This window comes from Microtus pennsylvanicus, chromosome 1 (assembly GCF_037038515.1).
Source record: "Microtus pennsylvanicus isolate mMicPen1 chromosome 1, mMicPen1.hap1, whole genome shotgun sequence".
Taxonomy (NCBI): domain Eukaryota; kingdom Metazoa; phylum Chordata; class Mammalia; order Rodentia; family Cricetidae; genus Microtus; species Microtus pennsylvanicus.
The window spans coordinates 136,090,816-136,107,024 of NC_134579.1; the positions used below are offsets into that span (position 1 = coordinate 136,090,816).

At 49.6% G+C, this 16,209-nt stretch overlaps 1 protein-coding gene across 1 annotated transcript; it reads right to left on the reverse strand.

Moving 5' to 3' along the window:
- Positions 1–5,434: 5,434 nt before the first annotated feature.
- Rinl (Ras and Rab interactor like) lies at positions 5,435–16,195 on the reverse strand. Its single transcript, XM_075986931.1, has 12 exons — positions 15,965–16,195; positions 14,451–14,573; positions 14,188–14,347; positions 12,584–12,686; positions 10,901–10,973; positions 10,755–10,819; positions 10,003–10,152; positions 9,465–9,923; positions 8,867–9,160; positions 8,616–8,747; positions 8,313–8,476; positions 5,435–8,227 (listed from the first exon to the last, which is right to left on the reverse strand). The coding sequence occupies exons 1-12, from the start codon at positions 16,024–16,026 to the stop codon at positions 8,183–8,185; spliced, it is 1,830 nt and encodes a 609-aa protein (XP_075843046.1). The 5' UTR covers positions 16,027–16,195; the 3' UTR covers positions 5,435–8,182.
- Positions 16,196–16,209: the final 14 nt, after the last annotated feature.

The following is a 16,209-nucleotide window of genomic DNA, read 5'->3' on the forward strand; positions in this document are numbered from 1 at the left end:
CAGTCTGACCAGACAGATAAGTAAAAAACTGCTTTGGGGCACAAGCCCGATGACCTAAATTCAATCCCAGAACCCAGTAAAAGTGGAAGGACAGAACTGACTCCACAAAGTTGTCCCGACTGCCACACATGTGCCATGACACTCAACCCCCCCACACACACACACACATCATGTACACACACTAAAAATAAAAGTAATAGCGCTTTCGGGACTTGGCTCCAAGATGACCAAAAAAAAGGAGAAACAACGGTCGTGCCAAAAAGGGCTGCGGCCATGTGCAGCCAATTCACTGCGCCCACTGCCTGCCCAAGGACAAGGCCATTAAGAAGTCCATCATTCGGAACACTGTAGAGGCTGCTGCCATCAGGGACATATCCGAAGCAAGTGTCTTCAACGCTTATGTGCTCCCAAAACTCTATGTCAAGCTGCATTAGAATTTAAGCTGACATAGAATTCTCTATGCAGACAGGCTGGTTTTGAACTTTCTGCCTTTGCCTCCTGAATTATGGAAATAAAAGCCTATACCATGCTCAGCTTCCCTGTTGATTTTTTAAAATTATTTTTATGTATATAGGTGTTTTGCCTGCATGTCTGTGCACCATATGGGTGTGTAGAGCCCACAGAGGCCAGAAAAGGGCATTGACTAGGTCCTTGGAACTGGAGCTACACACAGTTGTGAGCTGCCATAGTGGGTTCTGGAAATCAAACCTGGGTCCTCCGGGCTAGCAGTCAGTGCTCTTTTTTGTTTGTTTGTTGTTTTGTTTTGTTTATTTCAAGACAGGATCCCACTATATACCTCTGACATGGAACTCACTATATAGACCAGGCTGGCCTGGAACTCACAGAGATTTCCCTGCCTCTGCCTCCCGAGTGCTGGCATTAGAGGCATTCATCACCATGTCCAACTTCCCTGGTTATTTCCACAAAGCCTTTGAGTAAAACATCCAATTGATCTGTAGGCCGGGACTTCTTGTGATTCCTTTTTAACCTCCAATTTTCCTTCTGTTTCTTATTTTACATCTTTATTTATTTATTTATTCGTTATGATTTGTTATGTGCTCTGTGTATACGTAGCTGTGTGGTTTGTGTGCAGCACATTAGAGGTGCTGCCCTCAGAATCCAGAAGGTGGGGTTTTCTTTTTGTTTTTGGATTTTTCGAGACAGGGTTTCTCTGTGTCCAGAAGGTGTTGTTGAATCCTGGGAACTAGTTCTAGGTGGTTGTGACAGGTCTTATGGATAGCCCTGGCTGGACCTCACCTGGTGTCAATCCTGACCTTGCCTCCTCCAGTGCTGAAATTACAGGCACTGGCTACTGTGCTTGGCGTTCCCTAGAAAACTTTTCTTTCTCTACTCTAGGTAAATGTGCCCATGACAAGCATGGTGGCGCACACTTTAATCCCAGCATTCGGGATGCAGAGGCAGGCTAATCTCTGTCCAAAGCCCCAGTCTATATAATGAATTCCAAGTTGGCCAGGAAGATAGAGAACCTGTCTCAGAAAACCAAAAAGAAAGAAAGGAGGTTGCAGCCACAGCATGTTTAGAAACTTTATTGTTGCCAACTTTATTTTCCCCAACCCCACATCCCGTTATGCAACCCCAATATGGGGCTCAAATTGAGGCAGCTTTGCTCTGTGTAGGCCACAGCCTTCCCAGCACAGCTTAGCCTGAAGGTATTACAGTTCCCTGCTCACCTGCTATGACGTTAATATTGCCAACTTGACCGGATCTAGAATCTCAGGAGATAAACTCTGGCATGTCGTAAGTGATTATGTTCATCCCAAAGACGGGAGGAGAAAGACCACTGACCTAAATCATCATGGCCAAACTAATTAAAGCAAGTAATTAATTAAAGCAAACTTTTTATTCCTGGACACTGACTGCCTCCCCCTAAGGTGGGGTTTGAAAGGTCAGCCTTGGATGTAAGAAAGACAAGGCTTTTATAGCTCAGGGGTTGGGGCTTTGGGGCTTTGGTGAACAAAATAGATTGAGTTAAAGGAGCAGAACGCCCTAACAAGTTAGTCCTACCAACATCTTGAAACAAAGACATGGTTGCAAGGTGGGCGCAACAAGGTAGCCATAACAACAGGTAGTCTTAGGTGGTCATATAACCTTTTGAAACAAAAGTACGGTTGCAAGATGGTTATCAACTTTTTTTTTTTTTTTTTTTGGTTTTTCGAGACAGGGTTTGTCTGTAGCTTTGGAGCCTGTCCCGGAACTAGCTTGTAGACCAGGCTGGCCTCGAACTCCCAGAGATCCGCCTTCCTCTGCCTCCTGAGTGCTGTGATTAAAGGTGTGCACCACCACCACCCGGCTATCAACAATTTTTGAAACACAGGCATGATTGCTATTCCTGGAACAGGCAGTCCAGACCATTTGTAGTTAAGGTCACAGGTGGGGCATAGTCCAATCCTTGAGAAACAGAGGTTTAATCATAAACAGGAATGAACCGGGTTCATCTTTACTGTAAGATGGCTTTTAAGCCTAAAATGGAGGCAGGCTGGTTCTCCAGTTACCCACATCAGGTTAGCCTCTGGATGTGCCTGGAAGGGATCTCCCAAATGACGTTAATTAGGGTGGGAAGAACTACTTTAATTTTTGGTGGCATCATTCCATGGACAGGGGTCTCAGACTTCGTCAGGAGGAAAAAGCTGCTGAACACAAATCATCATGGCTCTGCTTCCTGCTTGGTGATGCAAGGGGACTGGTCAGCCTTCTGGCCCTGCTGCCAGGCCTTCCCCTCAAACTGCACAGAAGAGTCCTTCCCCCTTTAATGTACCTTCTGTAAAGGCATCTGGTCACAGCAATGACAAAAGTAACTAACACACCAAACATTTATTTCCTTGCATGTAGAGCCGGGGTTAACTTCTGACCCCGTCCAGAACCTGGGCTCTTTGGGGGCTGGATAAGTTTAGTCATGCGTTGTGGAAGGACACTGTGCTCCGCAGTGGACGGCACATAACCCCATGACCCCCTAAGATTATACTGCCTGAAATATCTTGTTGAAGCAGAAAACATAGATATGTTGAGAAAGCATCCGATCAGCATATGAGCATACCTGAAAGACATTTCCACTGGTCAAATCTCCAACCACCAGGGGATTCAAACTAAATCATGAGAAAGAGACGGCTGTGGTGGTGTGTACCTACATATAATCCCAGCACTGAGGAGGCAGAGGAGGTAGGAGAATCTTGAGTCCCAGGTAACCCTGGGCTACATAGTAAGACCTGGTCTTTGAAATAAATAAACGCTGGGGAATGATCAGCAATTGAGAGCACTGGCTGCTCCATTCCTAGGACCCACAAGCATCTGTAACTCCAGTTCCAGAGAATCCAACACCTTCTTATGGCCTCTGTGGGCACCAGGCATACAAATGGTACTCACACACACACGCAGACAACACAGCCATCCACCTAAAGTAATTTTTTTATCTAAAAGTGTAAATATAAATCTACATATGCATATGAATGTGTACATGTATGCGGGAGGCACGGAGCAGTATTAGGGTGACTTGTACTGCTTACAATAGCAAACACACATTGTCGCTTCAAAGGGAGAGGTTTTCCTTTTCAGCTCAGAAGACTGGGGACAGATGTGGTGAACTGCCTGGTGACCCGTGAGCCATCTGATCTGTGTGGCTGAGACCACACCCAATCCTACCCCTAGACCCTTATCATAAGCTTGTCAATCTGAGAACCCATCTTTATGATGTCACATGTAGTCAGTAGACTGACCCCATCTTTATGGAAGATGTCACATGTACTTTACAAAGGGTTTCAATGTGGTCACATCTTAAGCTTTTTTGTGCACATGGGATTGAGTTATTATCATCAGGAACGATTTCACAAAAATGTGCTGTGCTTAAATTTGCCTGAAAAAAGTGACTTGGGGTCAGACTTTCTAAGCTTGAACCAACACTGCCTGGCTCCTTAGTCATGCAGAACTGAGCTCCTTTCTACTCTGCTGGCTGATGTCCCCTACTAGTTCCTGTCGTGCAGTCCCTGTTCTCTGGCTGGCGGAGGCTGTGGAAGCTGAGGTTTACCTGAGGGAAGAGGGTCACTGGGGGCCAGCCTCTGAAAGTCAGACTTTGCCCTCGGTTCCTATGTTCTGCCTGTTCCATGGCCCATGGTGTGTGAACAGCCTCCACTACACACTTGGACCTCCTCCCAGTCTTCTGGCCAGGATGGGGTGCACCATCTTGCAATCCTGAGCCCAGATCCACCTTCCCGTCTTTAAGCTATACCTGTTGGGTATTTTGGCTGCCGTGGCTCAGAAATGGTGAGCACAGGCTAAACGTCAGGAGTCCCATCTGTTCTCTTTTCCTTTCTGATGCTGCAATAAAACACTGCAGTAAAGCTAGTAGGCAGAAACGGGTCATTTCACCAGGTCATAGTCCACGAGGGCAGTCAGGGCAGGAGCTCAGGTAGGAACGGAGGAAGAGCACAGCAGCTGGCTCCTTCGGGCTTCTGCTTAGCTAGCTTGCTTTTCGTTCTGTCCTTCTTTTTCTTTCTTTTTTATTATTTATGTTTTGTTTTGTTTTATGTTTTAGAGAAAGGGTTTCTCTGTGTAGCCATGGCTGTCCTGGAACTCACTCTGTAGACCAGGCTGGCCTCCTCTTGCCTCCGCCTCTCAAGTGCTGGGATAAAAGGCATGCACCACCACTGTCTTGTTTAGCTAGCTTTCTTATATAACCCTGAACCTCCACCCTAGGGAATGGTGCCCTCTTGACAAGTTAACCCCCGTAGTCATGCCCACAGACTGACCTGATCTGGGCAATATCTCAGTTGAGACTACACCTTCTCAGGGCACTCTTGGCCCTGTCGAATTGACAGTTAAAGCTATCCAGTACACTACCATGGCCTCCCAGCCTTGTTAAGTTTGCTAAGCAACTGATGGGACTCAAAACAAGCGCTAGGGACGGAATCTTGTAACTTCCACTCTGTGTGGTATATTTGACTGCTGGTGTGTGTGTGTGTGTGTGTGTCTGTGTGTCTGTTTTCCTGGTACAAGGTACTTGCCAAGCAAGTGGACTATTGCTGGGCCACGCCCCCAGGAAGTTCAGCTGTTTGGAAGCTCTCCCAGTTCAGTCCTTTTGAGGTTTTCTGAAGGCTGCACAGGCAGGATTGTTAGCAGATTGGGTGGGGAAACCACGAAAAACCTGTTGGGTCAGTTTCTTCCTGGTTGCCTTGCAGCATTCCTTCCCACAGGGAAAGGGACAGGATGTGCAGGAATGCAAGGTCTTTTTGAAGCACCGGGTTAAGTCCCCCCAGTGAGAATTTACTCCAAACACTTAGAGAATAAGATAAAAATATCTTTAATAGTCTCAATCCAGCCAGGCAGTGGTTGGTGCACACCTTTAATCCCAGCACTCAGGAGGCAGAGGCAGGCGGATCTCTGTGAGTTCGAGGACAGCCTGATCTACAAAAACTAGTTTCAGGACAAGCTCCAAAGCTACAGTGAAACCTTGTCTCAAAAAAACAAAACAAAAAAACTCCCAAACCAGTCCCAAACAGACATTAGTAATGGATTACACAGGATTTAGGTTTTAACATCCCACATACACTGTTATCTGTACATCTCCTTAAGGGTCCAACCCCAAGTTACGCCCAGCAATTAAACAGAGACAAGAGACTATAAACCTGACCATTTTCAGCAATTGAAAGATTTACATAGCAAAGTTATGGTCACAATTCCTTTTGAAATATACTTGTACGGTTGTACGGTTCCTTGTGCGTTGGCGTTACCCAGGGCACTGCCTGGCAGAATTACCTCATCCCGATAAGAGAACCAGGACTTAATGGCAAACTAGAACTCAAAGGTGGCTGCTGTCCCTTTGAACTGCCAGGTAGAGGCATGGTCTTTGATATGGGAATAGAGCCAAACAGGCAGCAATCTTAGTGGACAAATCTCAACAGAAACAGTCTGAGCAAGCCTAAACTGCAATTATGTTGAAGGTCCAACATTTTCCCCACAGTTTGACAAGTCAGGCTAGTCCACTATCTTATCATATTAGAGACAGCACAGCTGTAAGTAAGTCCGACCTTGTGCAACCTAGAATTTCCTAAGCAAGTTTATTGGTGAATCCTTGTAATGTCAATTTATTACTCTCAGTTTCTATAGTACCATTGAGACCTACTACTCCAGGAAATAAGTCAGGGTCACGATTCAGGAATGGTGGACAAAAACATAAACAGACATTTTGTTTTGTTTTTATTGAGTTAGGGTTTTACTATGTAACTCCAAACTGGCTCTCTGCCTCAGCCTTTCAAGGTCTGGGATTACAGGTTTGCACACCTTGTCCATTCTCGTTTTTGTTTTTCAAGACAGGGTTTCTCTGTGTAGCCCTGGCTGGTCTCAAACTCACTGAGACCCGTCTGCCTCTGCCTCCCAAGTGCTGGGATTAAAAGTGTGTGCCACCACCACCTGGCACCATTTCCGTTTTATAGTGTGTTGTCTCTGTCTTTCTCCGGTATATGTCTGTGTGCACGTGTGTCTAGTGTAGGCTGACACTGGAATGCTCTCCAGTGTGTCTAGTGTAGGCTGACACTGGAATGCTCTTCAGTGTGTGTTTCCCTACATTATTTTATTTATATCTGTGTGTGTTTATGGGCATTTGCTTGCTGACCTAATGTGTGGACGCAGGTGTGAAGGTAAGAGGACCAGGAGTTGATTCTCTTCTGCTACTATGTGGGCTCTCTGGGCTTTACACTCAAGTCAGGTGTGGCGGCGGATACCTTTACCCACTTTTGTTTTTGCCAGCACCATATTTAATTATTTTATGTAAGAGTGTTTTGCTTGCATGTATAAATGTGCACCGCATGTGTGCCTGGTGCCCATGGAGGTCAGAAGAGGGCATTGGACGCCCTGGAACTGGACTTACAGAAGGTTGTGAGTTGCCATGTCGGTGTTGGGAATTGAACCTGGGTCTGCAAGAATAGCAGAATGCTCTTAACTACTGCCCATCTCTCTAGCATCCATATTATCTTTCATTATTATTTTTATTTTATGTGCATTGATGCTTTGTCTACATGTATGTCTGTGTGAGGGTGTCAGAGCCCTGGAACTGGAGATACAGATGGTTGGGAGCTGCCATGTGGATGCTGGGAATTGACCTAGGTCCTCTGAAAGGGTAGCCCGTGCTCTTAACAACCGAACCACCTCCCCAGTCCCCCACACTGTGTTTTAAGACAGGGTCTCTCACTGAACCTGAAGCTTGCTGTTTTGGCTAGATGGCAGGCCAGTGACAGTCCCCACCCCCAACATCTGTCTGTCTCTACCTCTGCCCAGATGTTATGGACACCTGTTGCTACACCAAGGACCTGAACTCAGGTCCTCATGCCTGCACAACAAGCTCTTTATCCACCTCCCCAGTCTAGTTCAGTTTTGGAGACATGGTCTTACTATGTAGCCCAGGCTAGCTTAGAACTTTGGGGAATCCTCCTGCTTCAGTTTTCTAAATGCTGCAGTGAATGATAGGTCACAGAGATTAGGGCAGCCATGTTTTCAGGGCAGATGGGAAGCCTATCCCATTGTTTCCTGAAGTCTATGTTCCAGCGCCACTGTCCTGAATACCTACTATGTTCCAGCGCCACTGTCCTGAATACCTACTATGTTCCAGCGCCACTGTCCTGAATACCTACTATGTTGCAATGCCACAGTGTCCTCACAGTCTTGTGCTCAAGTAATTCTCCCACCCCATTCTCCAGAGTAGCTGGGGATACTGGCCCATGGCATCCCCACACCTCTCCACACTTCTCCAGAGGAATCCAGAATAAGCTCCCACCTCAGGGATGCCGTCCTTTCTGTAAAGTTCTCTTGACCAGGTGAAGTGCCATAGTCACAGATAGGATCCACACGTGGATACCTTTGGGAGACTGTGCCTTTATTCTGCCTGCCCCAAAGACGGTCAGGCAAGGGTTGTAGTTTTAGTACTGTTTGGGGGTTTGTATTTGCTGGGGAGACTCTCATTGAGGTAACATCGGAGCAGACCAGGAGGGAATAGAGGGGAGGGAGGAGTGCTGTGGATTTTAGGGAAGGGCTGATATTAACTGGCAACAGCCAGTGCAAAAGGCACATCCCCTTTCCTGCCCCACCCTCCGCGCTGCTCCAGATGCCTCCAGCATCTCTCTTAGCAGGGAAGTGGGCCAAAAGGCCCAGAGTTGACTGGAGTTGGAGAACCCAACCATCATTGGTCCCCTATGGCCCATGGCTCCTCAAAGGGCAGGCCAGCCTGTGGGAGAGATAGTATGCTGTGTCAGAGGGGCAAGAGATCCCGCCCTCCCTTTGACCTGGATCCCACACAGGTAGTCGGTCACCTGGGCTGTGGGCTGGGCTTGCTGGTGCAGTGTCCGCCTGCGGTGCCACTGGCGCAGGGAGGCTCGGGCCTCGGAGCTGAGATCCTGGGGTGCACGGCCAGCGTCGGGCTGGTAGTGAGCAATGTGATAGAGAGCCCCAAACCACGTAGTAAGATAATAGCCAGCTGGGGAAGAAAAGAGGAGATCATCATGGCTCTCTGGCTCCTCCCTACTGCCTGTCACCCCTTCTGAGGCACAAGAAGCTGGGGCTCGCCGAGGGTGCCCCCTTTTCAGTATCTGGACACCCTGAAGGTGGGAGCTCACCTTCTCCCCGCAGTTCCTCTGGATCCAAGAGCTCCATAAGAAACTCCACATCCAGCTGCGTCTCCCCTATGTGTGGACTCCAGATCAGCTCCTCGGTCAGGGCTGGCAAAAAGGCGTCGGCCCCTAGGGGCTCTAAGGAAGACCAAGGACAGGTTGCGAGTGTTTGCAGGAGCACATACACACACTTTGCTTCGGGTCCCCAGGCCTGGGTACCCACCATTAAACCACTCTAAGGTTCAGAGGTTCTTTACCTTGATTCTCGCCACCGGCCAGGCCCGCGTAGACGTCGTTGCACACCGCCAGCAGCAGTGCCACCTTGCGGCGCGGGGCGCATGCGGCGTGCAGATGCGCGAGGCGCGCGTGGATCTGACTCCGCAAGGCTGGAACAGGGCTCTGTCCCTCGGGCCCCGCCCCTGCCCTCAAGGCTGTTTGGCGCCGGCGCAGTAGCCGCAATTCCTGGGCTCTGAGAGTTCGGAGTTTGGTCCACAGGGCCGGCTTCAGGGGCTCCAGAACCGCCCGACACAGGGCTACTTCCACAGCGGGGCCTGCGGGACGTGTGGCATGTGAGGACAGTGCCGTCGTGGTGACCCACTCTGATCCCTAGTCACCCTGTCTCCTGCTCCAGGACACTTACAAGTGTAGACAGGGGTGGGAGCGTGGGGGGTGTAAACGCTCCGAAGATGGGAGAGTCTAACCGGCAATGCACGTGTTTGGTGGAGCTACGATGCAGTAGCTATAAGAAGTAAGGGTGTGCTTGCCCATGGGAAGTGAGGGGTTGGATGTGAACACATACTGAACCGAGTCATGGCCTCCCCAAACCTTGGGAAGTTTCCCTCTAATTCTCATTACCAAGATCCTCGTCTCCAGGGACCCTAGGTTCCCTGTTCCCAAAGACAGCTCTGACGTCGGGATCCTTTGCCAGGTAATTCTGGAGATCATTGAGAAGCTGGCGCACATCCTGAAGCAGCTCCGTGGCCGGATCCCCAGGCCTGTAAGGATTTCCAGAATTTGATGTGAGGCGTGCCCGAAGGTATCGGTACTGTTTGGCTACATAGCTGCTCCGGGCCCTGGCCAGAGCGCTGATGTGGGCAGTGAGCAGGTCCTCGCGACCTTCCTCTTCATCTTTACAGCTCACTTCCTCCTTCTCTTCCACCACACTGTCTAGAGCAGGCCTAGGCAAGTGTACATCTGCTCCAGGAAGGGACACTTCGGGTTCCAGGTGATGAACGTCTGGTCCAGGATGATGCACTTCCGGTTTCAGTGGCTCTTCCACCCAGGAGACGCGATGTGGGATGGGCTTCCTAGGGGCTGGAAGCAGGTCGGGTCTTTGACATCACTGGCACTCATTCCCCCTTCCCTCAGGGTACGCGGGCCCTGCCCAACTAACCTAGACTGTATTTCTGGTCAGTCTCTGGCTCTGTCTGCTGCGGAGTCTGCTCTGTGCCCCAGCCTCCATGCGTCTCCAGGTAGAGCTGGTTCACTACAGACAGCACCCTCCCTGAGGTGCTGACCTGGATGCAGCCAAGTCGCAGAGGATCTGAGGGCCAGCAGAAAAGACAAGGTGTCCCAGGTTTGTAGGGGGCAGCCAGGAGGCTTCAGCCCCAACCTTCCTCGTTCAGGACCGAGAATTCAGTCCCAGCTCCCAGGGGCTCCAGCCTAGGATCCAGGAGTGGTCTCACCCCCTACTGCCACAGCTCCTGCTGCAGCTGCTTTCTCCTCCTCCTCCTCCTCCTCCTCCTCCTCCTCCTCCTCCTCCTCCTCCTCCTCCTCCTCCTCCTCCTCCTCCTCCTCCTCCTCCTCCTCCTCCTCCTCCTCCTCCTCCGCTGCCCTCTTCCCCTTCCTGTTTGTTTCTTTGAGACAGGGTTTCTCTGCAGCTTGGGGGCCTGTCCTGGAACTCGCCCCGGAGACCAGGCTGGCCTCAGACTCACAGAGACCCACGTGCCTCTGCCTCCCAAGTGCTGGGATTAAAGGCATGTATCACCCCTACCGGGTCCACCAGTTTCTTTTCATACTTACTCCAAGTCCAGCTTCACTTTCTCTCAAACTCAGTTATCTGGTCCTAATTTATATCCAGTCTCTCTGGACCTAAGAGACCAGCAAGTTGACATCCCCTCCCTCCCTGGGAGCAGCGTGCCTCACCTGTGTCCTTGTCCCCAGGCCCTACAGCTGGAGTGGGCAAGAGCAGTGTCCTTGGCAAAACATCCCTGAGGATAAAAAAAACCCTCAGTATGGATGGGGTATCCCAGGGAAGGGTCCCCATTGCCACTGTGCCAGGGGACCTGTACCTGCTGGCTGACAGGAAGGCCAAGAGATGGGGACAGTCTGGCATGCAGAGGTTGGAGGACTCCAGGGACACACCTGGTAAGGGAATGGAAAAGAAAAGTCATGGAGTAACTAGGCCACCTCCACTCTGCCTCTCTGGCCCAGGCTCCTCCTACCCCACTCCCACCCCCACCTCTTGGTAGGGGATCTCTCTATTCCTATTCTCCTCTCTCAGAGAAGGGAGGTTTCCATCTCTGAGAGGTAACATCATTTCCTCTCTTGATGTTTGCATCCCAGTTCAGATACCAAATAGAAGTCATCAAAAATGTCTTCAGTATTTTCTGTTTTGTTAGCAGGGTCTCACTGTAGCCTTGGCTGTCCTAGAACTCACTAGATAGACCAGGATGGCCTCAAAACCTGTAAGCAATCTTTCTGCTTGAGGTTATAGTCCTGAGTCGTCATGCCTGGCTTACATTTCTTTCTTTTGTTCCTGTTCTGTTTGAGACGGGGTCTTGCTATAGAGCCCAAGCTAGCTTTGACTTTTATATGTAGCCCAGGCTAGACTTCAACTCTTTTTTTTTTAATTTTACTTTCTATTTTAAAATTCATTTCAGGGGCTGGAGAGATGGCTCAGTGGTTAAGAGCATTGCCTGCTCTTCCAAAGGTCATGAGTTCAATTCCCGGCAACCACATGGTGGCTCACAACCATCTGTAATGAGGTCTGCTGCCTTCTTCTGGTCTGCAGACATACACACAGACAGAATATTGTATATATAATAAATAAATAAATATTAAAAAAATAAATAAAATTCATTTCAATGTGTGGGTGTTTTGCATGCACATGTACTACACACATGCAGTGCCCACAGAAGCCAGCAGAGGGCACTGGATGCCCTGGGATTGGAGTTACAGAGGGGTTTGAGACATTAGCCATGAGTGCTGGGACTCTAGCTGAGGACCTCCAGAAGAGCAGCCGGTCCTCTTAACCATGATGCCATCTCTCTAGTCTCAGATCTTGCATTCTTTTTTTTTTTTTTTTTTTTTTTTTTGATTTTTCGAGACAGGGTTTCTCTGTGGCTTTGGAGCCTGTCCTGGAACTAGCTCTGTAGACCAGGCTGGTCTCGAACTCACAGAGATCCGCCTGCCTCTGCCTCCCGAGTGCTGGGATTAAAGGCGTGCGCCACCACCGCCCGGCAGATCTTGCATTCTTGATACCTCTTTATGGAGGCTCTCAAGGTTGAAGACTAAGTCAGCCAAGCACTGAAGGAAGGTCACTCAAGCAGGAAGACCAAGAGCAACACACTGCTGCTGGGTTAGCAGGGGCAGAGAAGAGAGCCCCATGTCTGAGCAGTAGCGAAGGCCAGAAGTAAGGGCAAGCTGAGGCACTGTGGCTCGCAGGGACCACCTAACTTTGTATTCGAGGATGCTACCCAGTCTCTCCAGGGGTTGGGGAAGGGATGAACAACATGCAGTCTATGTGTGAGAAAACCTGTTTACTGTGCTCAACATGGATCGTAAGGAAAGGGTAGCCACCAAGGCACCAGAGAGGAGGCTACCCCAGTGGTCTTGGCAAGAAGTGATGGGCCAGCTCAACCTAAGCGATGGATGCAGATGGTATGCAGAGAGTCAAGAGATATTGGGGATCAAAGCTGACAGCTCTTGATCCATTTGCAGTGTGGGCTGGAAACCTAGGATAAGTACCTCACCTCCAGACAGCTTGTGAATTTGATAGGTGTTGACGTCTCCTGATGAAGGCCCTGTCTTCAGCATCAGGACCTGCCTAGGATCGTGTCCTATGACCAGGAAACTCTAGAGAGGAGGGGCAAGGGCAAGAATCAGCGTGATGCAGGTATATGCAGATGTTTCTTTTCTTTTTTCTTTTTTTTTGGGGGGGAGGTTTTCAAGGCAGGGTTTCGCTGTAGCTATCAAGCCTGTCCTGGAACTAGCTCTTGTAGACCAGGTTGGCCTCGAACTCACAGGGATCCTCCTGCCTCTGCTTCCTGAGTGCTGGGATTAAAGGCGTGCGCCACCACCGCCCGCCCGGCTGCAGACGTTTCTTTTTGTCTGCTTGGTGAGGCATCCCTTCAAGGCCATACTTCTCAGCCTTCCTCATGCTGGGACCCTTTAGTATAGCTCCTCATGCTGTGACCCCAACCATTTTCATTGCTACTTCATAGCTGTAATTCTGCTACGATTATGAACTGTGATGTAAACATCTGATTTGCAGGATATCTGATGTGTGTCCTCCTGAATGACCCACAGGTTGAGAACCACTGCTTGTTTTAGGGCAACCCTCTCTCTATTCCTAGTTCCTGAGGATGGGACCCTAGTGGGTGGGTCCAGGACTAGAACTAGCCAATAGGATGGGTTACTGTCTGACCGCTGTTTGGTTCACGGATGGGCAAAGGTCTAAGCCTCACTAATAAACATCTATCACAGGATTTTTCCTGGAGAGCTTTGATTTTTGTTGTTTATTTGTTTGTGGACTTTTACCTCTCTCTATCTATCTGACAGACATTTTTACCATTATAAGAGGGGTAGCTGTGGTCTGTCAAAACCTGCTAGATGTCCTCTTCAAATTTATCCTATATTCCCTGAAGATTTGTTTGTTTGTTTGTCTGTTTATATTTTGACAAGGTTTCAATGTTGCCCAGGCTGGCTTTGAACTCGCTAAATAGCCAAAACTGGCTTTGAACTCCTGATCCTCTTGCAACAGACTTCTTACTGATAAGATGACAGGCATGTATGACCACACACACCCCTATGAAATGTCTTGTTCAAGGCGTCAGCACGCTGAGCTATGAGAAATAATGATTGACATCTGAGCTTGGAGGCAGGGGGTGGTGGGTTCAAGGATAATCTGGTTACATAGTGACAGAGAAGTCTCAGCGCTGGCGTGGCTACTCTAGAACTCCCAGGTGATCTTTTTTTTTTTTTTAAGATTATAGAACAAGACAGGAGATTAAAATCAGTTGGTAGAGTGTCTGCCTTGAATGCATGAAATGTTGGGTCAAATCCCCAGCACTTCATATGCTGGGTGTGGTCACACACATGCACGCACGCACGCGCGAGCACACACACACACACACACACACACACACACACACACACACACACATTATCTTAGTACTCGGGATGGGAAGTGAAGAGGATCAGAAATTCAAGGTCGGCTAGTGCTGTATAGTGAGTTGGGCAACAGCCTGGGCTACATAAACTTTTGCCCAAAACAAATTCCTAAGTTTTGGGTCACCCACCTGATGCAAGTTTACACAGGTAAGGTCAGAAGTGATCCCCAGCAGTGAGTACTCACCCCCAGTGGCCACAGCTCCAGAAAAGCCTTGGCATGCTGAGCATCCAACTCTGGGACCTGCCACACCCTCTGTGTCCTCTGCAGTCGAAGAAGTGGCTCTGGGGTACTGAGGACCCCTAGTGGGCTCTTGCCAGGTCCATCTGTTAGTGGCCAAGCCAGCCTGGGATGTACAGGTTCCAGGAGGTCAAGGGTCATAGTAGAAGCTGGCCATTGGTGTGGGGTCCAAGAGGCAGGGATAGAGCTGGGAGTGGGGGCAGCCTCACCTGTGCCCCTCAGTAGGGGTTGCAGACACCATGCCCTCTGGCTGAGCAATCCTCATGCTGCCAGGCACCAGTGAGCCATGCTCTGGCCTCTGGCATGGAGGACAAGACTCAAGGCTGCTCCAGCTAGAGCAAGGGCAATATTTTAATTTTATTATATCTGCCTCAGATATCTGGCCTGATCAAAATGGACCTCCGATGTCCCCAACTATGCCAAGAGACATTCTTTTCCTGTTTGTTTGTTGTTTTGTTTTTCAAGACAGAATTTCTCTGTGTAACAGTCCTGGCTGTCCTAGAGCTAGCTCTGTAGACCAGGCTGGCCTCGAACTCACAGAGATCCGCCTGCCTCTGGCTCCCGAGTGCTGGGATTAGAGGCGTGCGCCACCAATGACTGGCCCAACCTTAATTTTTCTTTTTTTTTTTTTTGAGACAGTTACTTGTCTCATACCTGCTGTGTATTTTAGTAACTAAGAGGCTAGCCTATTACTCTTCTTTCTTTTAATTAGATTTTTTTTCTTGATTTTTTGAGACAGGGTTTCTCTGTAGCTTTGAGTCTGTCCTGGAACTAGCTCTTGTAGACCAGGCTGGTCTCGAACTTACAGAGATCCGCCTGCCTCTGCCTCCTGAGTGCTGGGATTAAAGGTGTGCGCCACCACTGCCCAGCTAATTAGATTTTTTTTTTGGTTTTTTTTTTTGAGTCAGGGTTTCTCTGTGGTTTTGGAGCCTGTCCTGGAACTAGCTCTTGTAGACCAGGCTGGTCTCGAACTCACAGAGATCTGCCTGCCTCTGCCTCCCGAGTGCTGGGATTAAAGGCGTGCGCCACCACCGCCCGGCTAGATTTTTTTTAAAAAAAAAATAACAATCCAAATTCCCACTCCCTCCCCTCCTCCCATTCCCTCCACACCCCCTCCCACCCCACCCCCTCCAATCCTGAGAGGAAGGTCCAAGGCCCTCTTCACCACATCCATAGCCTCTTACTCTTGACCATCCCACCTCCACTTCCCATGTTCCGGATCACAGGCATGTGCCAACCTGCCCACACTATACCCTGATTTCTTCACAGAGAAGGAAACCCTATAAAGGGTTCTCAGCTCAGTGTTAGCCCTTCTAGATATTTCCCCCACAGCAGTCTCAGGAGTGGGGAATGTGTCTTTCCATCATCTATCCATATGCCCCAACCCCCATCTTCCCATCTGAAATATTTAGCCAAGGCCAGCTTAGGTGACTGCTGGGAGGAGAGCTGAGAAGCGCCCTTTTCTGGAGGCTCCATTTGTCAGGGTGTTGTATGCAGGCCCGATAATCAGCAGCTATCTAAATCAATTAGCTGCTGATGGAGGCCCCAAGTGTCATGGGGGCAGGTGTCAGGCACACCTCAGGGATAAGCAAGGAAGGGGGGGTCGGGTGCTCCTCCCCTCCAGAACCCTTGGGAGGAGACCCAGACATGGGTGGTGCTGGAAAGGGTTGGATGGAGGCAGCTGTGGTACAAAAGCCAGATGCTGGGTCCCTAGGGGCCCTACCTGTTCCGAGGGGAGCCTGAGCAGCAGGAAGTGAAAGTGTTCTCTAGAGAGGAAGCCGGCATGCAGGGGAAGAGGCGGGGCTGGGGGCATCTGAAATCGCCTTCCTCTCCCTTTCCGGGGATCAGCCTTAAGTGCTCCCCTTTTGGAGTGGACCTCTGGCAGGCTAAGAGCCAGGGTGAAAGTCACCAGGCCGCCCTCTCCAGGGGCATCCTCTTGGCCCCTCCCACTATCACTCCTAAGATCCA

What these genes read in the sequence shown, in the direction of transcription:
- Rinl (XM_075986931.1), bottom strand. Translation starts at nt 16,026, where the DNA reads ATGCCGGCTTCCTCTCTAGAGAACACTTTCACTTCCTGCTGCTCAGGC. An exon ending in AATTCACAAGCTGTCTGGAG is followed by an intron (nt 10,974 to 12,583) that starts GTGAGGTACTTA and finishes TTCCCTTACCAG; the next exon opens with GTGTGTCCCTGGAGTCCTCC. An exon ending in GCCTGGGGACAAGGACACAG is followed by an intron (nt 10,153 to 10,754) that starts GTGAGGCACGCT and finishes GCTGGCCCTCAG; the next exon opens with ATCCTCTGCGACTTGGCTGC.